The 25,434-nt window shown below is 43.7% G+C and overlaps 2 protein-coding genes across 9 annotated transcripts; one reads left to right on the top strand and one right to left on the bottom strand.

The window, feature by feature from the left end:
* Positions 1-2: 2 nt before the first annotated feature.
* Positions 3-13,075, bottom strand: LOC146677001 (uncharacterized). Of its 8 annotated transcripts, none has more exons than XM_085417416.1 (22): positions 11,697-12,037; positions 10,151-11,051; positions 9,133-9,194; positions 8,680-8,718; positions 8,191-8,291; positions 7,771-7,808; positions 7,551-7,667; positions 6,984-7,109; positions 6,652-6,900; positions 5,628-5,752; positions 4,222-4,855; positions 3,965-4,147; positions 3,802-3,892; positions 3,598-3,614; positions 3,081-3,203; positions 2,737-2,865; positions 2,007-2,135; positions 1,794-1,924; positions 1,383-1,599; positions 1,060-1,171; positions 864-979; positions 3-760 (listed from the first exon to the last, which is right to left on the bottom strand). In XM_085417416.1, the coding sequence occupies exons 1-22, from the start codon at positions 11,795-11,797 to the stop codon at positions 707-709; spliced, it is 3,795 nt and encodes a 1,264-aa protein (XP_085273542.1). In that variant the 5' UTR covers positions 11,798-12,037; the 3' UTR covers positions 3-706. The 8 variants fall into 8 exon arrangements, with proteins under 8 accessions (XP_085273542.1, XP_085273523.1, XP_085273532.1 ...); XM_085417397.1 differs by having other exon boundaries at positions 8-760; positions 7,771-7,814; positions 11,697-12,035; XM_085417406.1 differs by having other exon boundaries at positions 9-760; positions 7,771-7,814; positions 10,151-11,048; positions 11,697-12,035.
* LOC146677000 (polyadenylate-binding protein-interacting protein 2-like) lies at positions 13,015-24,119 on the top strand. The gene is made up of 4 exons (XM_085417465.1): positions 13,015-13,150; positions 13,408-13,550; positions 15,834-16,013; positions 23,318-24,119. The coding sequence occupies exons 2-4, from the start codon at positions 13,410-13,412 to the stop codon at positions 23,381-23,383; spliced, it is 387 nt and encodes a 128-aa protein (XP_085273591.1). The 5' UTR covers positions 13,015-13,150; positions 13,408-13,409; the 3' UTR covers positions 23,384-24,119.
* The last annotated feature ends 1,315 nt before the right edge of the window (positions 24,120-25,434 follow it).

The following is a 25,434-nucleotide window of genomic DNA, read 5'->3' as shown; positions in this document are numbered from 1 at the left end:
TTGTTTTTCTGAACAGCAGCATCAGTCAAACTAGAGGAAGGTAGTGAGGAAAACTGTTGAGAGAATGAGGTTGATTACCTGGCAGAAAATAATCCAGGTAGATGGATCACCTGATCAACCGGGTAAATTACAGTGGAAGCCCAGCCAACCACATGCTGCCTCATGCAGAAGTAAAAATTTTTTGCCCTTTATGTGGTACTGAAACTGAAAATTATCAAAGAAAAACTGATGTCTTTGAAAAAAAAAAAAATCTTTTTATTATTTTTGGAACAAAAAACTACAAAAAAGCTAACCCTAAATAAATAAAAATACAAGATAAAAATGTCTATTTTAACAAAATTCTAACACATTTTATTGAGAAACCAAGAACAAAATCAAGTCCGTTTCAGACGTTAAACAAATATTCACATCTATGAGTCTTAAAAAAATAATTTATTGTTCAGATGTTAGTTTGAAAAACCAGATGTTTCAAAAATCAAAGGAAAAACCTGCACAGGCAAAATGTTTTTATACTGTTTGGTCAACATTTTGTTTTGTCTAATCAATAACATAACTAATCAATAACAGAGTCTTTGAGGCTTTAAGCCCACAGAGCAGCAGCAGGAAGTCACTCAGATGTGTGTTTCACACATGGCTAAAGAAACAAAATTAAAACCTTAAAAAAAAAAATCTGACATTCACGTCTCTTCCTCAGCTTCAGGTGTTCTCAGGTCGGCAGCACCTTCTTCTCTGCTTTGCTCTGCTCCTTCTCCAGGTGTTTCTGAAAACAAACATATGCTGTAATGTGGGCGGGGCAGTGTCGCATATGTACTTCAGGTATGTTATAATGTGGCTAGGTCTAAGGTGTATCATTATGTGGGCACCTGCAGCTTGTTGTAGTGAGCTTGGCTGCTGCAGTGCATCTTCTTCGCCGTGTCTTCGTTGGAGTAAAACAGGAAACAGATGCGGCAGTAAAACCCCGCCTTCACGTGTTCGATACCTGAAATAGTAACAATGACGATGATGACGGCGAGTTTTTTTTTACGTGAACCTGACGATGACCTGGCGAAGCTTTCTCACCGATGGGTGTGGAGGGATCGTACAGCGGCAGGGGCAGAGACGCTGTGCTGGATTTGTTCGCAGCGACAGGAACAGCCTCTGTCTGCTCATTCTGATTAGTCGATGTCTCCATCTGCGAAAATAAAAGAGAAAAACAAAAGATTCGTCTTGTTTACCTGTTTTATTTCAAATCAAAATTTAAAAACAAAGTTTCCCCATTGTTAGCATGTTAGCAATTAGCTCAAATCTCTGGTCAGTTGATGGAAAGATGTTTAAATGAATTCGATGTCACCGAAGTCGTCTTTGATTGAACGTTTCAATAACGAGCTGTACAAACGACTCACGTCCTCGCTGTCCTTCAGCTTCTCAGCACCCAAATTTTCATCCATCACCGTCTCTTCACCACTGACTTCACAGCTCTGCACTTCCTCCTCCTTTTTCTCCTCTTCCTCTTGTTTGACCTCCTCTTTGGGCTTCTTCCCTGGAGGCTCCTCGCTGTCATGGGAGGATTTTAGTGGCGGGCTCTCGCTCGCTCTCTTCTTGGTGTTCGGCACTCTATGGCTTAATGGACAGACGTGATTGAGGGGTTCAGAGGCTTCAGCTTAAAGCAAAGTACATCCACAAGCTGTAAAAGACAGGTGTCATCTCCAGGTTTACATTTAGATAAAAGGCCTGAAGACGACTGCTGCTGTGAAGAGAAACTAATAAATCAGACTCGTGCAGCGAGCACACAAGAAGTAAAAGAAGAAACTCACCCGTGTTTGAGCTGCTTGTACTTCCTGCTCACGTAGAGGGTCAGGCGCTTCCCGCTGAATCTCAGTGGCTTCGCTTTATAATCGGCAGCCATCTTCTCTGCGTCCTCGGCATTACACATCTCGAGGAAACACTGAGGACAAGCATCAGACGGCTTTAAAGCAGCAGGAGTTATGTGGATTCAGGTCGGACGTGCATTTGTCCCAGTTCCGTACCTCTCTCCGGATCCTGTTCAGGAAGTACTTCTTGACCATCCCATATGGTTCGGCGAGCTTCAGGACCTCCTCGTCCGTGTATTTGCTGTTGGGGATCTGCCCGATGTACACCACCTTGCTGGAACCGGACTGAACAGCAAACACAGAGAAAATGAGCCCACAAAGAAGAAAACAAACACCGACTGTCCTCATACGGTCGTGTTTCTTTTATCTGACAAATGTCACAAATATCACATTTTTACTGGCCCACAATAATCTGGAACACTAATAACATCCACATCTTCTCTGATCCTGCTTCCTGTCACCGATTTCCAGTGTAAGTCACAATTCATTTTAGTTTTACTATAAACATAAAGCCCAACACAGCCAGGCATCTGCTTATGTAGCAGACCTGCTGAAACCTTAAAACAGCAGTTTGATCATCTGATCAGAATCTTTTAATTGATCCATGATCTTATTGTAAATCCAGAGCCGATCACACTTCGAGGTTGTAGCTCGTAAACATTGGAACAGCTGAATCTGGGGTTTGTTTTAAATGACTGCTCAAAGATAATTTTACTTATTTATTTTTTATATTTTAGCTTTAACCAATGACCACTGCAGTCTGGCTAAGGTGTATGTATTTAGAACATTTTAGACACAAACCTTATTCTCAGGTTTCAAATTTTGTAGAAATTAATAAATCAGATGAAAACATAACATGGAGGTTAAAAAAATTTAAATAAATCACCTGGATGGTGGGGTAGCTCATGGAGTGACTGATCCTCACCGTCCGCCCGCACACTGACGCCGTGATGTTCCCGTTGTAGAAGTTGGCCATCGCCCGTGCTTCTTCTTCTGTGGCAAACTGAAGGAACGCCTGACGAGGGAGAGGAGACAATGCGATATTCAAAAATACTTTTCAGGAAATATCCAACTACTTCAATTGGATGCAGGTTCGTTTACCACTTCTATATTTACCACTTCTCCAAATTTGCATTTGGAACATTTTTCAACTGATGTTTGAAAAAGTTGCTTTACTGGTGTGATACAAATGTCCAGGATTAAACTTTCACTTAACACTGAACAGAGTACCTCGGGTCTCAGGTCCAGCACCAGGTGTTTGACCACCTTCCCGAAAGGCTGGGCGAGTTTCAGCAGCTCGTTGAGGTACTGGTACCCTCGCCTGAAGCCGACGATGTTCACCACCCTCATACCCTGATGGGAGGAGCAAGAATTGAGGAATTCCAGTGAAACAGAGTGAATGAAAACAGGTTTCTGAACACAGATTATGTTGGAAATCTCATAAAATGTCGAAAGTAGTGCAATTTCATATAAAACTAAAGTTATTGTGAATCAAAAGTTCAATTGCAGTTGAACTTTGTCAATCTCCCCTCACTCACAAACTATTTGAACTATTCAACTTGAGGGAGTCATTAATTCACCAATGAGCTCTCCACCCTTCAGTTGTAAAACAATAGACCACAGAAAAGGTCAAAATATTTCAAATGTATTAATAAAGTGAAAAACTGAGATTCTTGAGATGCAGTGATCCACAGAAACATGAAGTCAAATATTAAAGGTATCAGAGCGACGGCGCTCGGGTACGTACCCCTCGCCTCGTGTTGTCTGCAGAGAAGAGGAGACACAAACAGAGAGGAAGATGTGCGTTAATTTCAAACACCTTTTTGTTGATTGAAGACATCGTCCTCACATCCATGAAGGAAAATGACTTTTTTAAGGAAAAGCTGGTGCTGCAGCACATTACAGGTACAAGTGTTAACTTTGATCTCTAAATATTGATCTGATCAGGTACCGATATTGTCCGACTCTCCATGGGCTTCGTCGTTGTCTTCCTCCAGCTCGTCCAGCGTCACAAAGTCCTCCATGTTCTCTGGGAAGTCCTGCTGGAAGAGACATCATTAACACACCTGTGCCACTCCTGGATTACAGACTGAAGGACAGAGCAGGTGCATCACCTCTTCTTCGGGTAGATCTCCCTCTGCTGCCTCTGGAGCCTCCGAGCTCTCTGCCGCCTCCATGTTCATCTCCCCTTTGCCCTTGTGCTCCTCGGCCAAGGTTTCTGCTTGTGGCTCTGACTCGGCCTCCTGCTTTACCTCACCCGTGTCTCCAGGTGTGTCATTAGTGACATCATCGGTAACCTGTGTGCAGTTCGGTTTAATTCCAGGAATCACTTTTGGCTTTAATATTTGTTTCAACTTTTTTGTTTTCTCACCTTCTCCTCCTCCTGTCGAGCATCCTCAGACTCCTCTACCATCTCCTTCACAGACTCTTCTCCCTTAGGCTCGTCCTCCTTCTCCTTGCCATCAGGTACCTGCTCCTGCTTCTCCTTGCCATCAGGTACCTGCTCCTGCTTCTCCTTGCCATCAGGTACCTGCTCCTGCTTCTCCTCGCCATCAGGTACCTGATCCTCCTTCTCCTCGCCATCAGGTACCTGATCCTCCTCCTCCTCGCCATCAGGTGCCTGCTCCTGCTCCTCCTCGCCATCAGGTGCCTGCTCCTGCTCCTCCTCGCCATCAGGTGCCTGCTCCTGCTCCTCCTCGCCATCAGGTGCCTGCTCCTGCTCCTCCTCGCCATCAGGTACCTGCTCCTCCTCCTCCTCGCCATCAGGTGCCTGCTCCTCCTCCTCCTCGCCATCAGGTGCCTGCTGCTCTTCTCCGTCCTCCCTTCCTTCCATCACTCCTGACACTTCCTCGTCCTCCTCCTCTGTTACCATCTTCACTTTGTCCTTCTCTTCCTTATTTTCCTGTCTGCTCCTGGAGCTGGATGAGGAGGTTTTGGAGTTGGAGGACTCGGCTCTGCCATTCTTCTGGCTCGAACTGTCTCCTCCGCCCTGTTTGTGCTTCACACTGTATGAACGAGTGTGTATGAGTTTAAGCTTCCATGTGTATCCTGACATATATACACTGTGTTAGCAGTTAGCCAGCTAACACCACCTCTCATAACGAGGTCAGAGATGATGTTCAATTTCTAACTTTTAATAAAGAGTCGGGTTTGCTCACTGGCTAATCTGGAGCTACTTCTGCTGACACTCTGCTGTTTTCAACATGACGTCTGCTATGATCTACGAAAGCTGAAATATCATGGATCAGCTGTGCTGCACCAGTTTAAAGTCTGTGACACAGAGGAACAGGAACAACCATTGGTACCCTGCATGTTTTCTTATAATTGACTTGACAGAACTTGAAAAAATGCATTCTGGGTACATTTTCACAGCTCGTATCACCACAATTTAGAGCAGGGGTGTCAAACATATGGCCTGGGGGCCAGAATCAGCCTGGCAAACACTCCAATCTGGCCCACTGGATGGCTTTGGAACATCTGGAGGAAGATCTTTAAGTGTCTTTTCATAAGTTTTGCAGCTTTAACTACTGATACAGATGCTCCCCATACCCGTCCATTTTTCTTATATTAAAATATCTCATGGATTAGATACATAGTTATGGTTCTGCACATCGGCAGAAAGGAGAGTTCTGGTCAGGTAACTGTCTTTTATGTCATTTATTTCCCACAACCTCCAGTCAAAGGGTGTATCTGTCCCTTTCACTGCATTTCATTCATGTATGTGTTTACAGTTCCTACACCATGTCATGGTAGCAGTGTCTGAAGCCGGGCACTCACTTGAGGGTTTTGTATTTGGTGCAGATGTTGAGACGAACTATTCTCCCATTGAAGACGAGGGGGTTCTCGGTGTAATGATTCACCAGCATCTCTGCGTCCTCCACAGTTGCCAGCTGAATAAACGCCTGGACACACAGACGAACACAAAAGCAGCCATCATTCAAACTTATTCACCTTATCACAGACTATACTCAGCCAAATCTGATCTCCACACTTTCTGTAGTAATGCTGGCATCACATGAGCACTCAAAGAGTAGCAGTGTTTCTTGCTCTGTCTTGATGATGGTCAATCATCCAGGTAAGTAAATCTCCAAAAGTTGATTCTGTTCATCTGGACGTAGCGTTTTGTGGGAGAAACGTTTCGTCACTCATCCAAGTGACTTCTTCAGTCTCAGCTGACTGCAGGTTTCCCCAGTCTTATAAACAGTACATTTGCATAATGACTGAAACCAGGCCACTTAAGGAACAATGGGCTGGGAGGTCAGTTCCTTAATCTTAATTATGCAAATTCTCATGACCATTGATCTACAACCACTGACCAAAGCTCACTGATCAAAGACCACTGATCAATGGCCATGAGTACCATTCACAGAGAGTTGGGGAATGGCTGCAATCACAGCATTGTAAGATGGTGAAAGATGTACCCTTAGGCCCCCTCCTCGATTCAGAGATGGTTTTTCCCTTTTCACGTAAATGGCCTCCTTGACTCCGCACTCAAACCAGCGTTCCTCCCTGTCCAGGATGTGCACATCCTCATCATTGAAAGAGTGTCCAATGGCCTGTAGGTGTAAATAGACTGCAGAGTCCTGACCTGACGAGGTAGCTCTTCTGTGATGTGCCATCCACTTCGCCAGAGGTTGTTTGGTTCCCCTGATGTATAAGGCTGTTTATAAGGCTGGGGAAACCTGCAGTCAGCTGAGACTGAAGAAGTCACTTGGATGAGTGACGAAATGTTTCTCCCTCAAAACGCTACGTCCAGATGAACAAAATCAACTTTTGGAGTTTCCTGCTCTGGTTTATTTACCCGGTCGGTTAAGAAGAGGTGTTTCTCAACCACACCGAAGCGTTCGGCGAGGGTCAGCAGCTCCTGTTTCTTCTCGTCCTCTCGGGGCAGATGGTAGAAGAAGACCACCTTGCTGCCTTGACTTTTGACCTCTTTCTCAGGTTTGTCTATCGGCCGCTCCACCTGCCGGGTCATCGGTTGGTCCCCTGGTCGGTCTACCGGCCGCTTTGTCAGTCGGTCCATCAGTCGATCCATTGGTCGCTCGTCCTTCTGCAGGTTAGAAACAGAAACTTCTGAGGATCTGAGTCTGTGGGGAAGCGGTGAGTTTTATTTAGCAAGCGAGGGGATGTTACCTCAATGAACATGAGGGTCTGGGACAGGTACAGGGTGACGGGTTTGCCGTACGACAACGGTGGATGCTGCTGGTAGTAGTTTACCACGTCCAGAGCTTCTTCATGTGTGCTCATCTCCAGAAAAGCCTGATGGTCACAAAGATTAGACTTCAATGCTGAAATTCAGTTTTCCTCAGAGAGGTTTGCTTTAAGTTTCACAACCACGTATTTAATGTTGTTATTACTGGATTATATTTAGACTTCTTTAATCCCCAGCTATCTATAGTCTCTTATCACAAGCTCAGTCTGACTCCATTTCTACCATCTTGGACTGCAGCTGGTGCCAGCAGTCCTCCTCCTGGTGTGGAGATCCTCTGTGAGTGGGTTCAGCTCAGCGAGGCTGCGAAGGAGAATGAGTACTACCAGCTGCAGTTTCAGATTGAGGAGATGAAGTTCATGTGCAGGATGAAAGAGTGTGAGGCAGCTGATTGTATTGTTCAGTTACATTTATGAAGAAGAAAGTTTAACTAATGTCTACATCTAAGTTAGAAGTAACTGAGGTGGAAACAGCGAGGTGAGTTTTCCTACCTTGTTCTTGAGGATGAGGTGCTCCCTCAGGCAGCCGAAGCGCTCAACGAGGGCGAACAGGGTCTTGTCGCTGAGAGGCTTCTTTTCATATTTCACCACCACCACCCTGCTCCTCAGCTGAGGACACGACACATAGTCTTTACTGAAACGAGCTGAGCTCTGCAGAAATGAGCTGATCCACAGGAAGACACAGCAGAGAGACAGAGGAGGTCAGACTCACCTTATTCTGTCCCAATGAACCGGAACCACGTCCTCCACCTACTCCTGACACACAAACACACCGATGTTCGCACATGACCAAAGACAGATTTCAAAAGGTGTCTGCAGCTTTCTGAGGGCACTAAACAGCTGGGTCTCTTAACCCTCACCCACTCTTTCTAATGGCTCTCTGTATTTACTGTACCTGAGCTTTTTAACCATTTTTATCCCAAAGTCAGCAAGCGTGGCACATAAATGTAACACTGAGCTCACAGGAGAACCAGACTTGATCAGTTGGAAGTTAAAGACTTGACGTCAGCTGTCTGAAACCATCTTTATGAATAAAATAGTGACTCCCCGCACAGAGAGAAAGTGACAAATGACTTAAAATAATACTAATAGTATTAATAGTGATAAAATAAGACATCTGTGGGTCCCTCACCTCCACCCCAGCTCGAGGACATCCCTGCCATTGGTCCTGAAGACATGGGGGCTGGTCCCAGCAGTCCTGCAGACAGGTTGGGGGTCTCCCAAGGACGACCACTGGAATTAAAAACATGAGATCGTCAGTTATCAGACACCTGGATTATTAACACACAACACAAAGCTTTGTTAACACCAGGCCACAGAGACAGTGTGTGAACCCTCTGGAGGCAGGAGAGTTTCTGAATCTTTATCTAATCTAATGAAGCCCATCTGACCAAACAGGAAGTTGCCTGTCAGGTGTACAGTATGCTTGCTGCTCTCTCTGCTGCTGTGGCCCATACATGACATACAATGCAAACAACAGAAAGACAAATCAGTGCAGGACAATCTGTTTGGGCACAGCTGTCAGTAATAACACTTTTCCGAGGTTAGGTCGAGGTCCTTTAGGACTCTAAATCTAACATCTCAAACACTAAATGAGGAGCTTAATGTTAGCATCTCTTACCCTCTGCCTGGGCCCATACCAGGGTCCCACTCTGGATACCTGAAAAACAACATTCAGTGTTACACATCTGATAAAGAGGAACAGACCTCAAAGGAACATTTAGTCAACAACGATGAGCTGAATGATTACAACCTCCTGCTGAGGTCAAAGAGAGATCGGTACTACGGAACAGGATTTCATCTCATTCGTGTAACTTCAGGGTTAACCTTAAATTTTCTGTACTACAAAGGTCGGTTTACTTCTTACCAGGTACGTCATAAACTAATCTGACTAACGCCAGAGTCATCCCCGTCCAGCGCTGGGATTTTGGAGGGCTGCACAGGAGCACGTTTGCGTTGGTTTGGGTACTGAAACTCTAAAAACCAACCTAATTTCTTCTGATGTGAACATGCTGTTAACAGATTTATAACTTAATCTGTTTTGGCTCACTGTTGTGTATTAAGAGCAACTCACATGTCCAGAAGGTGCCGTCTGTTTTCAGCATGGCGGAGTCCATTAACGTGTTGGTTCCACTCCTACAAACACAAACAGAGCATTACTGACACTCAACAGGCCGTTTCTCCTAAAATACAACCTGTATATTAAAGGAACAGTTCACACAGTTATTAACCTTCATAGCGTCACCCAGACAATCACTTAGGACCAGATTTACTAAGAATTTAAATGCACTTCATCAGGTTTCCATTTTAAAACCAAAAATTCATGATTAAGATCTTTTTAAGACCTACAAAAACGAATAATTCATTATATTTTGTGTGCAATAATCACTATAACAGACAGTATTTGATGCTTTCTTAAGCCATCAGTGACAGTCATACAGGCAAGAAGAGCTCACCCGCATATCTTCAAACCTGCTCACTGTGTGACTTTGGTCAGTAGATTACGAACTTCCTGTTGATTTTTGGTAAATTATGTTTTTGTCAGCATTGAAAAGAACCATGTTAAAAATTTTTGCTTTAAAGCCAAAAAGTGTACATTTCTTCTCAGAGAGAATTTAAATTTCCAAATTCGAGTGATAATCGATTAAATCCTTCTTTCTCACTCCTGACACCACAAACTAAAGAAAAACAAACACAAGACCCCTGCTGCCAAAAGTCTCACATGTTTAAAAGCTGCCAATTCGATAAGTCCATGAATGTGTGAGTGTGAAAAGTGAAAAGATCAAGTATATCAGACTGAATGTGTAACATGAACAGCTTTACCAGCTCATGTGAACAGATACTAATTATAAAAAGAGATTTTTGGTTTAATTGGATGACCGCTGGAAAGATCCAAATCTAACTGGTCAATGCTGGAGAGCTTCAGCTGAGAAAATGGAGACAGGGAACATGCTGTGAGGAGATACAACAAGGAAATTATATGAAGTAAACCGGACCTGAATCAGCGCCTGTCACTGACTGAAGGAAGACTGGAGCTCAAACAATTACAGTTAGTCCGAGAAGAAAAGAGGAAGCAGGTTGGACGTACTCACCATGGTGGAATGAACGTCAAAGTCACAAAGAGAGCACACGTGGGGGAACATGGGGGGCATGACTCCCAAGAAGTCTTGGACTTTTCCGTTTGACGGGGAGCCCATCCTCCTCTGCATAAAGACGGGCTCAGACGGGCCCATGCCGAGCCCACTGCGGTGGGAAAGCTCAGAGTATGGCCTCTCTCTGCTCCCACCTCCACCTCCACCGCTGTAATTTAAGCCGTAGCCCCGGCCGGAGGAGACGTCCTGCAGGGAGCTGTACCCAAAGTCTGTGGAGGACTTGGCTGAACCTTGTCCCAGAGAAGAACCGCCCATCCTCCCCACGTGTCCCTCTTCCCAGCTTCCTCCTCGATACGCAGCATCAGAGGACATGGCCGCCCGCTGCTCTCCTGCTTCCCCCTTGCGACTCTTCAGCTGTCTGAGGATGTGTGGCAGCGTCTCCACACTGATCTCCTCCTCAGGGATTTCAGCCAGAGCGTCCAGGTCAGAGGGCGACAGCCCCAAACTGGCAAACAGCTTCATGGTGCTGCCAAGATTGCTGGTGCTGCCGCCACCGCCGCTGCCACGTCGGGGCATCTGCCCGCTGCCGTCCTGGCCCTCCATGCCCATGCCCACGCCCACACCCATTGGTCTGTTGGGACGCTGCTCGTTCATGTTGAAGTTCAAGGTTTCTGCAGCGGCCAGGAGCCCCCGACCCACAGCGAAGTGTTTCTGAGCGCCGTCAGCCTGCGTCTTCTGAGACATGATATCAAAAAGTCTGTCCCGCTCTCTGGATTCAGCACAGAGAGCCAAGATAAAGAAGGAAACAGGCGCTGGAAAGGTCTTCAAAGATGACAGGAACTTAATGTGGTCAAAGAGAGCAGGAGCTCCTTTTCTTCTGTGGTGGCAAGTCTTATTTCTGCTGAGACACAATGAGGTAGAAAAAGCTTCAAACAAAGCCTCTCCTAAGAAAACAGGAGCCAGTGGAGGCCCTGAGCAACAGACGGAGGAGCACGACTCTGATCTTTACTGCAAAGGGAACATAGGAGGCGGTTAAAGGAGGAGAGAGAGAAAGATTCACCTCAGCCCAGCAGGAGGAACATGACCTGATGCAAACAGAGTGATGGAGACCGCCTCACTGAGGAAGAGAAACTCTGAGTCCACGAAAACATCGACAAGAGGCGAGATTACAACGAGCCTCTGAGTGAATCACAGCCTGACACAGACCAGGAGTAACATCTTTGCAGGTACAGTGAGAGGAGAAGGAAAGGTGTACCAAACACGCTTTACGGGTCGAGCTAACAGCGCTATGATGTCTACGTTGTTTAACCTGACATGTTAACTAAAAGATTAAGTACGCTGCCATTAATGAGAAAAATGAAACCAAAAACGACTCAGATAAGCTGCGCAGCTAACTTTGCTAACATACATGTCCTCCTACCTGCCAACACTGGCATAGCTAACAGCCTTAAGTTATCTGATATTTAACGTGCAAACTGTGGATGAAGCTGTTAACTGTGCATTTACGTGTATAATATGATTTATCTGTAATTACGGACACTCTTACCCTTTCTCCAACACCCGATCGCAGCTGATTAGTAAATAGCACGAGACGGGTGACCAAACTAGAGCATGTGAAGTATCGCGATGTTTCCTCTCCTCCTGCATCAGGCGGTGTTTTTGTTTCTGTTCGCTGCTTAAACGTTTTCTATGAAAATAGCTATTAACACAACACACACTTAGCTCCTCTATATTAATAATTTCTCTCAGGTTCTCTTATCACTATAGAGGATATGTATTTGGTTTAAAAAATGGGTTTAGGCTTGTTAAATCAGTGGATTTTATAAACTTTCGGAGGAAGGCGGGCTTTCAGAGTTTGGACTACAGTTTGGACTACAGTGCTGCATTCACGGTCAGAAAAGGTGCCAGCACCTAACGTGATGAAAGCCCTTCTCAAATTGAAAGAATTAGATCAATTTACAAAACAAACAAATATGCTGGGTGTGAGTGGATTTCCAGATAAAAAAACAACTACACAAGGACTGCTCAAACATGGACTTTCTTATCCTAGGCAGATTATAGTTGTGTAAAAGATCTACAAACATTTTACTCTACTTGTAAACCCACACAAAATAGTTATCTCACTGTTTGCTTTTTAATCCAGACAACACTGAAACCGTTCTACATAAAAGAATCACAACACCTACACCTACTGAACCTTTATACTTTGGCTGCTCCCCTTATGGGTCACCGCAACACTCGTCTCCAACCACTCCACTTCACCCAGTGTGCATGCTCTTCTTCCCCTTGTGCAATGTTTATTGCTTTAGATTGTTGACTCCAATTAATTAAACTCATCAACCTTCAACCTGAGCTCTTTTCATGTACACCTTTTCACCTGTTTCCTTCTCATTTACATGCATGTATTCTGTCTTGCTTCTACTGACTTTTACTTCTCTTCTCTCCAGAGACTACCTCTCCTCCACCTGCTCTCTGCTCTCACTGCAGTTCACAATGTCATCTGTAAACATAATAATCAACAGAGACCCATGACTGTTCTCTCGAATGGAAACTGTAGCTACATCAATTTAGAGAAATACCTAAGCTGATATTTATTCATGATGTCCAGTGATCTACTTACATTGATGACTAAATATAAAAAAAAATAACAAGCTAAAGTGTAGCGTCAATTATAATGTGTATCCAGACATAAGGTTCTGTACCCAACTGTGATATTTAGTGAATGAATAAAAAAATGAAACAGAGACCCAGAGGAGATTCTTAACCTCTGGTATAAATAACGTTTACCTTATGTGGTCCTCTTGTCAGATTCCTATTTTCCGATGTTAAACCACGAGGCCCGTGAAGGCAACACGTCAACGACCAATGAGGAGCGAGCGCACGGTGACGGTTACGGTGGAGATGTAAACAAACAGAAGCAGCGCGGCCATTACAGCAACAACCGAGTTCCTGCGAGTTGACTGTTTGTCTTCTCTGTCGTCGAATAAATCACCCCCGAAGGTATTGTGCTTCATAAGAACACAGATGCCCGTCCCCCCGTGCTCCTCTAACGCGGCTGGGTGCTCGCGGTGGTGTTTTCGCGGTGATATTTTTCTGTTTCTGTTGTGTTCTCGCCAAAAATTATTCGCTAGCTGCTTGCTATTGTTGTCCGTCAGACAGCGGCCATGACAGCGAGCATTATAACGGCCGAAGCTACGTGTTTGTTCCCGCTGACCCCTGTCCCTCTCCCTCACTGTGTCCTCTGGTTCTCCTTGTAGACATGAAAGACCCGAGCATCAGCAGCGGGGGCCCGAACATGACCACCGGCACCGAGTTGATCCTCACCAGCCAGTTCAACGCCGAGGACGACCCGTTCGCCGAGTATATGTGGATGGAGAACGAGGAGGAGTTCAACAGGCAGGTGAGGAGCTGGGACGAGGATGACCTGGACTGCAAGTGAAAAAATCTGCGTTTAGGGCGGAAAAATGGTTAAAGAGTCTGAAATTAAGTTTATTATGGAGGAGGAAAAGTCATCCAAAACAAAGCAGGTTGATCTTTTCAGGTAGAACACATTTAAAGAGAAGTTATACCTCAAATCAGTAGCTACAGAAAGACTCAGTTGACTATTAAGGTGGAAATCTAATGTTTGAATAATATGTTGAAAGAGTAATTATTGCCTGAGATTACAGACTAATTATCTTTTTATTAACTATTGTTTTATAGATACATTATGTCCAATGTAAGGTGGACTCAGATAACTTTTAAGGTGGAAATCTGTTTTTCACCTTACACCCAGAAATTGTTCTCTAAAACTTGTGTATGCAGACAAATATAGCTTTCTCCTTTAAGATTGAAATCTGTCATTTTCCAGACAGATTACACCAGATTACAAGTCTGTATTCGTCTACTTAAAATGAAAGATCAGCATCTGCACATCTCCTCTGACTGCTTTAAGGTTTGACTTGAGGGTGATTTATTTTGGGAGTCAGACAAGGCATCTGAAAAACACTCCAAGATTAATTTTTAAGGTGGGAATAAACACATGAAGTTGCAGATTTGTTCATTTTTATATGAGCTCAGTGAGCTCTGTTTCTAAGGTGGAAATCTGCAGATTAAGATAAGTTGTACCTAAACGGTTGTTTTTAGTTGTAAGCAAAGATCAGTATTTTCAAACAGACTCAGTCAACTTCTAAGGAGGAAATCTGTTCTTTTTTTTATAGATTACACTCACGTTGCTCTAATGTGAAGCTCCCATATGCGGATAAAGCAGTATGTTATGGTGTAGATTTCTGCAGACAGACTTTCCTGGTTGGAATTGGAGGTTTAAGGGAAACTACATGTCAGAATTTTGTTGTTTTAGTCATAGTGTTGCAGTATAATTCCAATCTGCTTTGCTTGGAAGATCAGTTTCCATAGATAGACTTTTAAAGTGCAAATCTGGGGTTTATGTTACAAGAAAAAATAGCCTTAACTTGGACTTGTTTATTTGAGAAGTATCTAGAAACATATTTTTAAGGTGGTAATGTGAATTTTAAATTGTAGTTTATTGAGATTAAGAGAGATAAAGTGAAATTAGGTTGATTTGATTTGAAGGCAGGGAAAGTATCCAAAAGCATGATGGGTGACTTTTTAAAGTGGATATCTGTAATTATCTTTACAGGCTAAATCCAGAAATTGTGCTGTTGTACATCTTGTATATACAGATGACAAATCTTAAGGTAAAAATCTGGACTTATAAGTTGAAGATAAAAAGAAACTTTGTATGTTTACGTACAAACTCAGCTGATTTTGGTTTTTAAGGTGGAAATCTGTTTGTCAAAAATTGTGATTTTTACAGCAAAAAATGTGCACTTTAAGGTGAAAGTATGATTAAATAGAATATTTCCAACACCTGTGTTGTTCAACTGAAAACAAAGGTCATTGCCTACAGATTCACGTTTTTAAGGTGGAAATCTAGGGGTTTGTTTACAGGTTAAAGGAAGGTTAACATTTGGAAATTGTGCATTCTTAAAAGTAGCTGTGATTTTAAGGTGGAAATTTACAGTTTGAAGGAAAATTACACTGAGCAGCTGAAGCCTGTGTGCACCACAAAGCAGTGGCTCCTTGAGCTGGAATTCAGGTCAGGCAGTGGCCTGATTATGCAATCAGCTGACAGCGTGTGGAGTCGGTTAACAGAGGAGTAGGTGGGAGGCGTCCGGTTGGAAATTTCCATAAGGATGTTTTGTTTGGAAAAAGGAAACAGTCTGTGGAGCTGTGTTTTAGAGAGCGTTACGTTTCACAAAGGAAGGAGGACTGCAGCTGCTGTGTTACTTTAACTCTGTTCTGTGTTAAACTCTTTTCAATGTTTCCGATTTATATTTGTAAAATCAGCCGCTCTGTTTCGAGTAGTCATCTCGTTGTGATTGGTCAGGTGCTGCAAACCCCGCCTCTGACATGTGAACACGCTCATTGCTAGATTAGGAAAGCCTGGGCTTACTTATTGAGCTGCTAACCAGCATCATCTTAGGCAGAGAAGGAAACAAGGATAACTGGATTAGTAGAAGGGGGTGCAGAGCAGATTCACCCGAAGAACATTGTAGCATCTCTCCTTAAAGTGTTATCTGTGTGATGTTCGCTCTCAGGTTGGACGACATGTTAAAAGTTTTGGTTCTTCGTTGGTCCAACAAAAGTGTGACTGCTGCTTCTCTGCCTGTGTTTTCGGCAGGTGGAGGAGGAGCTGTGGGAGGAGGAGTTCATCGAGCGCTGTTTCCAGGAGATGCTGGATGAGGAGGAGGAGTGGGAGTGGTTCATCCCGTCCAGAGATCTCCCTTCTCAAAGCGTCAGCCAGCTGCAAGAGCAGATCAGCCTCCTGGTCCTCGATGGCGACAAAGACCTGGATGTGGTGGTGAGTTTATCACCTTTACCATTGGTTACAGAGAAAACTCGTGTTTTGGCCATAAGAATAAAAGGACACCAGAAGTATGGAACGCCAGGACTGCCATAATGAATTAATTAAATAATTAATTAAATGTGTCAATAATTAATTAAAATTGGAATTAATTAATTAAATAAATAGTTATGACACATGTAATTAATTAATTATTGACACATTTAATTAATTATTTATGTATTTCACATTTTAATTAATTATTGACACATTTAATTAATTAATTATTGACACATTTAATTAATTATTTATGTATTTCACATTTTAATTAATTATTGACACATTTAATTAATTTTTGACACATTTAATTAATTATTTAATGATATATTTATTTATTTCATTTTGGCAGTCCTGGCGCCTGGCTCTCATCATGAAATAATTTTATCTGTCAGCCTCACCCATCAAACTCAGGGGGCGGGGTTAACGCTGATCGAGTCAAAACCATTGCTTTGGCCTGGTGGCCATTGTTTCTAGCACACAACAACCGGCATGTGGAAGCTAACAGAACTGAACTTTGAAAAACCCTGTTTGTGTGTCACCAAATACCGTTTTAATATTTTTTTAGCCGAGAATGTAGTGGTTTAATCTTCATGTGTCTGGTCGTTTTGTCAAGATACAGCCTCTTTGCAAAAGTGTTTCGATGATTTCGGAGATGTCGTCCCAGTCTCACGGCAAAGCGTGGGATAGACCCGCTCGCCTCGCAAGCAATCCCACCGACAAAGCGCAGACCCCGGTACACAGCTGTAGTAACCCCCGCTGAGTTCTTTTACTGAGGTTATATTTATCGGTGTTTTATTTCCTGATGTTCTTATGTGTCCTACGTGTTTCAGTCGCCAATTCTGAATTCTAACTAACATTAAAAACATGTTTAAGGAGGAGAGAGAGAGCAAATAAATCTGTTTAACATCTGATCTTTGGGTTTTTGTTCAGTATCAGCGTGACCTGTGTATAAACACATAAAAGAGATAACGTTGGTGTTTCCGTCATGTAGTAACTGCTGGCTTTAACTGTACAAAGGTTGTTCGACACTATGAAACACATACAGACTTCATGATGTTCGGCTAATATTTTTATTGTGAATATTAATCATGAGGGTAAACGGCCCTGTACACCACGGAGCGAGGTCAGCATAGCCACGATATCCACGATATTCTCAGCTCCATGAGTTAACACAAAGTTTCCCAGCTGACTATCTAACTTCCAACTATTCCAGAGACGTGAAAATATATCAAATCAAATCACTTTTATTGTCACATCACATGTGCAGGCACACTGGCACAGCACATGCGAGTGAAATTCTTGTGTGCGAGCCCCACAAGCAACAGAGATGTGCAAACACAACAACACAAACGAGCAAAATACAAGAATGGCCAACCTGAAACTAATAAATATATGTACAATATATAATAGTGTATGCATTTCTGGATGTGTATACTAAATATTTTCCTACGTGTGTGTGTGTGTGTGTGTGTGTGTGTGTGTGTGTGTGTGTGTGTGTGTGTGTGTGTGTGTGTGTGTACACATTTTTACAAATTAAATAGTAAAAAAAATAATAATAATAATAATAATAATAATAAAATATATAAAATATATATACAGAGTTGAATATGTGCAAAACAAGTGGCATTTATATACAGTGTGGAGTGCATAATGTTGAAGTTCCAGTAGTGGAGGTGAGGTGTCTATGACGTGTTCAGCAGTCTGATGGCCTGATGGAAGAAGCTGTCTCTCAGTCTGCTGGTACGGGACCGGATGCTGCAGAACCTCCTTCCTGATGGAAGTAGTCTGAACAGTTTATGGCTGGGGTGACTGGAGTCCTTGATGATCCTCCCCGCTTTCCTCAGGCAGCGCTTCCTGTAGATGTCTTGGAGGGAGGGAAGCTCACCTCCAATTATCCGTTCAGAGCACCGCACTACTCGCTGAAGAGCTTTGCAGTTGTAGGCGGTGCTGTTGCCATACCAGGTGGTGATGCATCCAGTGAGGATGCTCTCAATGGCACAGTGATAGAAGGTCCTGAGGATGCGGGGGCTCATGCCGAATCTTTTCAGTCTCCTGAGAAAGAAGAGGCGCTGCTGCGCCTTCTTCACTGTTTTGTTTGTGTGTACTGACCACGTAAGATCCTCAGCCAGATGTACTCCAAGGAACCGGAAGCTGCTCACTCTCTCCACAGCAGCGCCGTTGATGGTGATGGGGGTGTGTACTTCTCTGCACCTCCGGAAGTCCACTATCAACTCCTTTGTCTTTGCGACGTTGAGGGTGAGATGGTTGTCTTGACACCAGTGGGTCAGGGCGCTGACCTCCTCCCTGTAAGCTGTCTCATCACCGTTGGTGATAAGACCCACCACTGTAGTGTCGTCCGCAAACTTCACAATGATGTTGGAGTTGTTAGTGGCTGTGCAGTCGTAGGTGTAGAGTGAGTACAGGAGAGGGCTCAGTACACACCCCTGTGGAGCACCAGTGTTCAGTGTGATGGGGGATGAGGTGATGCTGCCCAGTCTGACCACCTGGCGTCTGTCAGACAGGAAGCTAAGGATCCAGCTGCAGAGGGAGCTGCTCAGTCCTAGATCCTGCAGTTTCCTGTCCAGCTTCGAGGGAACGATGGTATTGAATGCTGAGCTGTAATCTACAAACAGCATCCTCACATACGTGTCTCTCTTCTCCAGGTGTGACAGGGCAGTGTGTAGTGTCAGGGATATGGCATCATCAGTGGACCTGTTGTGGCGGTATGCGAACTGTAGAGGGTCCAGTGAGTCAGGTAGTGCAGAGCAGATGAAGTCCCTGACCAGCTTCTCGAAGCATTTGCTTACGATGGGGGTCAGGGCTACAGGTCGCCAGTCGTTCAATGAGGAGATGGTGGAGGATTTGGGTACAGGGACGACGGTGGCCATTTTGAAGCAGGCTGGGACTACAGACAGAGAGAGGGAAAGGTTGAAGATGTGTGTGAACACTCCAGCCAGCTGAGCCGCGCATGACCTGAGGACGCGGCCGGGAATCCCGTCCGGACCAGTAGCTTTGCGCGCGTTCACCTTCCTGAAGCACTTCCGCACATCCTCCTCAGACACAGTGTGCGCACTGACGTCATCCGCGGTGCGCACACTGTCCGGTCTCATGGTGTTCGCTGCGTCGAATCTAGCGTAGAATACGTTTAGATCCTCACACAGAGAGGCCGTGGTCTGCGGTGTGCTGGTTTTCCCTCTAAAGTCTGTGATCGTGTTTAGTCCCTGCCACATACTCCGAGGGTTGTCAAACTGTTGTTCCACCCTGTCCCTGTACTCACGTTTGGCTGCTTTGATCGTCTTCCGGAGTTGGTAATGTGCGTGTTTGTAGTCCGATGTGTTCGCGGAGGCAAAGGCGGTGTTCCGTGCCGCCAGTGCCGCGCGAACATCTCCGTTAATCCAGGGTTTTTGATTTGGGAAGGATTTAACTGTTCTGGGTGGGACGACATCTTCCACGCATTTCCTGATAAATCCACAGACTGAGTCTGTGTACTCATCAATGTCTCTGGCGGCCACGTGAAACATTTCCCAGTCCGCGTGATCAAAACAGTCCCGCAGCGCAGACTCCGATTGGTCCGTCCAACAGTGCACCGCCCTCCGGGTTGGAGCTTCCTGTTTCAGCTTCTGCCTGTAGGCGGGCAGGAGCAGGATGGAGCAGTGATCTGATTGGCCGAATGGGGCGCGGGGGAGGGCTTTGTACGCATCCCGGAAAGAGGTGTAACAGTGGTCGAGTAGCCGGTTTCCACGTGTGTTAAAAAGGATGTGTTGATGGAGTTTTGGTGAGACTTTCTTCAGGTTTCCCTTATTAAAGTCTCCGGCTGTGATAAACGCTGCCTCTGGGTGTGCGGTTTCCTCACTGCTGATCGCGCTGTACAGTTCCCTGAGTGCACGGTCAGTGTCGGCTTGTGGGGGTATGTAAACAGCCGTAATAATCACTGCAACAGCCGTAATAATCACTGCATAAAGAAAAGTGTAAGAGACTCAGCAGCAGATTAGAATAACAGTTATACATTTAATAAATCACCAAATGAATCCAAGAAACGAGCAAACCTGTTCCGACAATTTGAGTTTGTATTCCCTCAGCTGCAGACTCGCTGCTGTTTAAATGTTTGAAAAGGAAGATTAGATATAAACAAACGTCAAACATAGACTCAGTCTGCCTTCACATTTGATATGAGGCCAGCACGTATAGTGGCCTCAGCAGGCTATTACTGAAATACACGTGCTATATCATAAACTATGATATAAATAGGGAGGTCCTATTAACATGTTTAGTTTTAAAGGACACCTTCCTGCCTTTAGTCTCATTCATGAGCAGTATTAGTTTTCTTCTAACATCCAGAAGTCTGCACGATGTGTTTCATAGTTTGTAACAAGCCTTTGACAGGTAAACATAACATGACCGAAAAAGCAAAAAAAAAAAAAAAAAAAAAAAAGAGAGAGAGAGAGAGAGAGAGAGTGTTGACATAAGAAGAGAAAATGCTCTCAATTATGGAGACAGGCAAATGGTTCATTTATGTTTGATGTGTGTTTATTCCTCCCTAAATATCGTCGGTGAAGTTTGCCATGCACGTCAGATTTTCCTGCGCATTTTTATACCTCTGCCAACAGAGAGAGAAAAAAATCACATTCTAACAGACAGCTGGTGCTTAGAATACAGTTGAATAACTATTAAAAAACAGATGATATTTAGATGATAGTTCAGTCTAACACATGTGCCAGTGAACCATTAAACGTCTGTGAAACTATGCAGTTATGAAACGTAACTTTAACCTCAGCCAAACCGATTTGCTCAGTTGTAAATAAAACAGCGAAGTAAACGTAACCCGACAGACAGAACCTGAGTGAATGAAGTCCAGCGTTTAACCACTGAGAGCTAAAACTCAGCTGAGGTTTGAAAGCTGTGTGTTAGGTTTGTAGCTTGAACCCATCCGCTGGAACGTTGAAGACAATATAATTACACTGCTAAGCAAGACACAAGTAGGCAAACTTCTTCATGGTACTCGTGCACGGGAGAGAACCGGACAACCGCTTGACTCCAGTTGGTCTCGTCCGTTCTCCCATACACTGTCCTTTTATTGAGGTTACATGAATATGCATAGGTTCATTAACATACGACGTCTACATACAAACAAAGAGTACCTTGCCTGTGTGTGTGTGTGTGTGTGTGTGTGTGTGTGTGTGTGTGTGTGTGTGTGTGTGTGTGTGTGTGTGTGTGTGTGTGTGTGTGTGTGTGTGTGTGTGTGTGTGTGGACTGCTGATCAAAGGGTCAAACATCCTTGGTCAGGAAGAGGGTAGCCTCCCCCTCACCCTAGATGGTTCATCCTAGATAACACGGTGAGGAAGTCCTGCAGTTCATCTAAACAAAGAGCACTTAGACTAGAACAGACGCAACTACGTTAATCCTACCATAAAATAATAAGACACGGTATGACCTCTCATGCTCCCAAAGTGCTGTCTAATACACACAAAGTTTGCAGACTATCAAGGATCAAAACCTCTACCAATCTACAACTAATTACAAAACTCTAAGCATATATAAGTAAATATTTCTAAGCATAAATGACAATCAACAATACAAATCTAACACTGTGTGCCGGTGATTGGACATCAGCCGCTGATAAAGCTGTTCGCCTATAAAGTGCTCTGTAAGGAAACAAGCTCCAGCAGCTCTGCGCTCGGGGAAAACACTATATTTACTTATCTTGTGCAGAAAAATGCGCTGACATTGCGTTATATCGAGCACCGGCTGCCCAGTTAAACTGTGACTATCACCAGGTAACGTAGGCGTGTTTCTTGAATTAGCAGCAGGTGTTAAACAGCTGACAGATGAGGAGGAGGATGCATGCAGGTAAACTGAGGGTCTGCTGAGCTGATCGCTGGTTTCGTGAGAAAAATGTCAGCTCGTTCTTTATGTTACAGAAGCACAGAGACACAAGACCAGGCGGAAAGAGACGATCGTTCGGTGAAAATGAGAATCTGCGAATGCAACATGTGGAACACGGAGAGTGGAATATGTAAACAAACCGGTTAACGTAACCCCCTCGGTGCACTCTGCATGCTAACTGTTAGCAGAGCTAGTGAAATCTCTGAAAACATCTGAGCACTTTTGCAAACATGTTCTGTGTTGACAACCTGACCAGACATACGTCGCGACATTCGCGGCTAAAACACTGTTAAAAGTGTAGCTGGTGACAGAAAAACGGGGTATTTTAAAACTACACCACCACCATTGCTGCCTGTGATTTGATCTGCATTCTGGGATAACTGGCTGCCCCAAGTCTACACAAGCAATCGATTATCTAGGATCGACCTGTTTTGACTTACTTTGCACGGCAACCAATCAAATGTTAGAGAAGCTGCATGGGCAGCGTTAACCCCGCCCCCTGAGTTTGATGGGTGAGGCTGACAGATAAAATTATTTCATGATGAGAGCCAGGTGCCAGGACTGCCAAAATGAAATAAATAAATATATCATTAAATAATTAATTAAACGTGTCAATAGTTAATTAAATGTGAAATACATAAATAATTAATTAAATGTGTCAATAATTAATTAATTAAATGTGTCAATAATTAATTAAAATGTGAAATACATAAATAATTAATTAAATGTGTCAATAATTAATTAATTACATGTGTCATAACTATTTATTTAATTAATTAATTCCAATTTTAATTAATTATTGCCACATTTAATTAATTATTTAATGGTGTATTTAATTAATTCATTATGGCAGTCCTGGCGTTCCATACAGAAGATGGCGTCCTGTCAGCTGACATTATTCCAACACATTATAAAAAAAATGTAGGATTACAGCAAATATACTCCAAAGCCAAAACATTAAAAACAACCACTAATAAAATAAAATAAAGTTTGAAAAATAGAATAAAAACTACACAAATAATTAGTATAGCCAAATGGAAAAAGACAAAGGACCTTTAATTCAGTAAAAATCTGAAACACTGAAACACGTTTAATCTGAATGTAAAGCTGAATATGATACAACAATGTGTAAAATAGTGCAATAAAAAAGGATGAAATCAATAATACAGAAAGAGCTGCTGAGTGAGACACAGCACAGTGCCTGAACGTGTCTGATAACATCTCCACACTGATTGGTTTCTCAGGGTTTTTTTCTTCCCAATTAGTTGATTATTAAATTAGTCTCTGACTGTTGACCCTCATCTGTCCAGCAGAGGTGGCTGTTTCTTTATTTTCTTCACAGAAATAACAATGACGGATTTTCTTCTTCTCTCCTTCAGGTGACCAGCAGCTTGAACCCCAATGCCAAGGAGTTCACCCCAGGCATCCAGAAACATGCCATGTGACCCGGCTAGGCTCCTCCCTCCCCCCCAACCCTAGTCCGCACTGTGACATCATCACCAAGATGTCTGCTGTATTTTCCAGCTGCCACTCGACCTTCAGCCTGACGTGTTGCCAAAGTTCTGCGCTCGCATGTCTTCACAGTTACGTGTGTGTGTGTGTGTGTGTGTGTGTGTGTGTGTGTGTGTGTGTGTGTGTGTGTGTGTGTGTGTGTGTGTGTGTGTGTGTGTGTGTGTGTGTGTGTGTGTGAACTCTCTGAATGTACATCAGCTGAGAGGAGTGTTTGTATGACTCTAAATCAGAACAAACTGCTTCCTGTCTCCACTTTAATTATTATTTGGGGCACTTTTATAAAACCTGAAATCAAACTGTGTGCTTGTTTTTGTTTTTTTTTTGGTTTTTTTTTTTTTTTGGTTTTGGTTTTTTTTGGGTTTTTTTTTAATTCGACTTCCTGTTCAGAGGGTCGCCTTCGCCGCCTCGTGGCGTCTAAAAGCACTTTTCCGGTCGTGGTTTGTTTAGCTGGCTGTTCTGCTGTTTCTTGCTCTTTTTCCCAGCATCCTTGGCGTTTCTGTCAGCTCTGACTTGTCTTCGCTCTGCTGCCTACATCAAATAACTCGTGTTGACTTTTTTTCTAAATGCACAGAAAGTACTGTATAAAAAGTCATATAAACAAAAACAATGTAAAAAAAATCTATTTTTTCTTATACTACTTGAAATAAATGTTTATGAAAGGAAAAAAAAGTGTTTGTCTGTTAATAAAAAGCATCCACACAGCTAGGAGAGCAAAAAGGACTGGGTAAAAGTCTTGAACCACCCCAAAAGTGCAGCGATCAAGCGAAACATAAACATACATGGAGATGCAGTATATGATTTATGTAAGTATGGTCATTTATAAAGTAAGAAATATATAATTTTTTACGTTTTTTAGAATGTTCTTTAAAATTGTTAAATACTAATTTTTAAAAATAAATATACATATTTTATTTATATGCTAGACACTTGACCTCAAATAGTTCACTGAAAGTTAAAAACTTGTGTTTTAAGGGAGTTTTGCAGCTCTACCTGCAGGGGGCGACACAGTCTGCCCAGCCTGTAGGCCCTCAGCAGGGTTTCTAACCTCCTGAGCTGCTTTCTGAGCAGGAATTTAGAGCGAGGACTAATTTATCTGACAGGAAGTTCCTCCTGCTTGCTCTGCTCTCTCTTCTTCTGTGACAGAGGCACAAAGCAGCGGCGGCCATAGATCAGCCGCAGCCCCCCATTGTTGCCCGACAGGTCAGATACAGACCAGGACTGCAGCCATGCATGCTGATGAGGGTGTGTGTATCAAAGGAGGCGTGGCCTCAGGGGTGGCAGGTCACACATTCTCGCCGAGTGCTGATTGGTCAGAGGGAGATGTTGGGGAATGTGCAACAGGCACAGATGTCTGCAAAGTGCTGCGAGGTCATGACCCCTGTGTTGGTGTCAGGACGCCCAATCCCCACCCATCCATCTGCATGTGATCACCTTCAGCATCATCTCCATCGGAGCGTCCGACTGGGAGTCCTCAACAGAGGCTCATTGTTCCTCTGGTAGAAGAGGAGGAGGAGTCTGAACATCATGCTGCTTGTTCTTCACCTCCGAGACGAAGGTTCAGGTTCAGGAACCGTGGCGGTTGGGTTTGGTCAAAGAAACACCCGATGAGACCTTTTCTTACATTCGTTGGACGTGATCCTTTTCGCCGCATGGAAGGAGTGGTTCTCATTCCAGATCTGGGCCACAAAAAAGCCAAAACACGAAACAGATCAAACTTTAGTGGACCAGACTGAAACATGGTTTAAGTTACTTTTTTCATGTTACATGCTTTCCAATTACTCTTATAGCCTTCACACACCGGACGCCTAAAATTCCTGAGAATATTTAATGCGTTAAAAATATTTTTCACCTTTTTCGGACCAATCAGGTCACTGCATTTGACAACAAGTGCACTTGAAGTTTAAAATGAGCACGAGTACTGAATACACAGAGGTGACTTTTGAGAAGTTTCTTGAAAGACTCTAGTGACGGCACATTGCGATGC

Source organism: Rhamphochromis longiceps, linkage group LG2 (genome assembly GCF_057381845.1).
Source record: "Rhamphochromis longiceps isolate RC_006_pf linkage group LG2, R_longiceps_female_GT1.1, whole genome shotgun sequence".
In the NCBI taxonomy this organism is placed as follows: Eukaryota; Metazoa; Chordata; class Actinopteri; order Cichliformes; family Cichlidae; genus Rhamphochromis; species Rhamphochromis longiceps.
The sequence above is the reverse complement of the archived record's forward strand: the minus strand, read 5'-3'. Positions and strand labels throughout refer to the sequence as shown.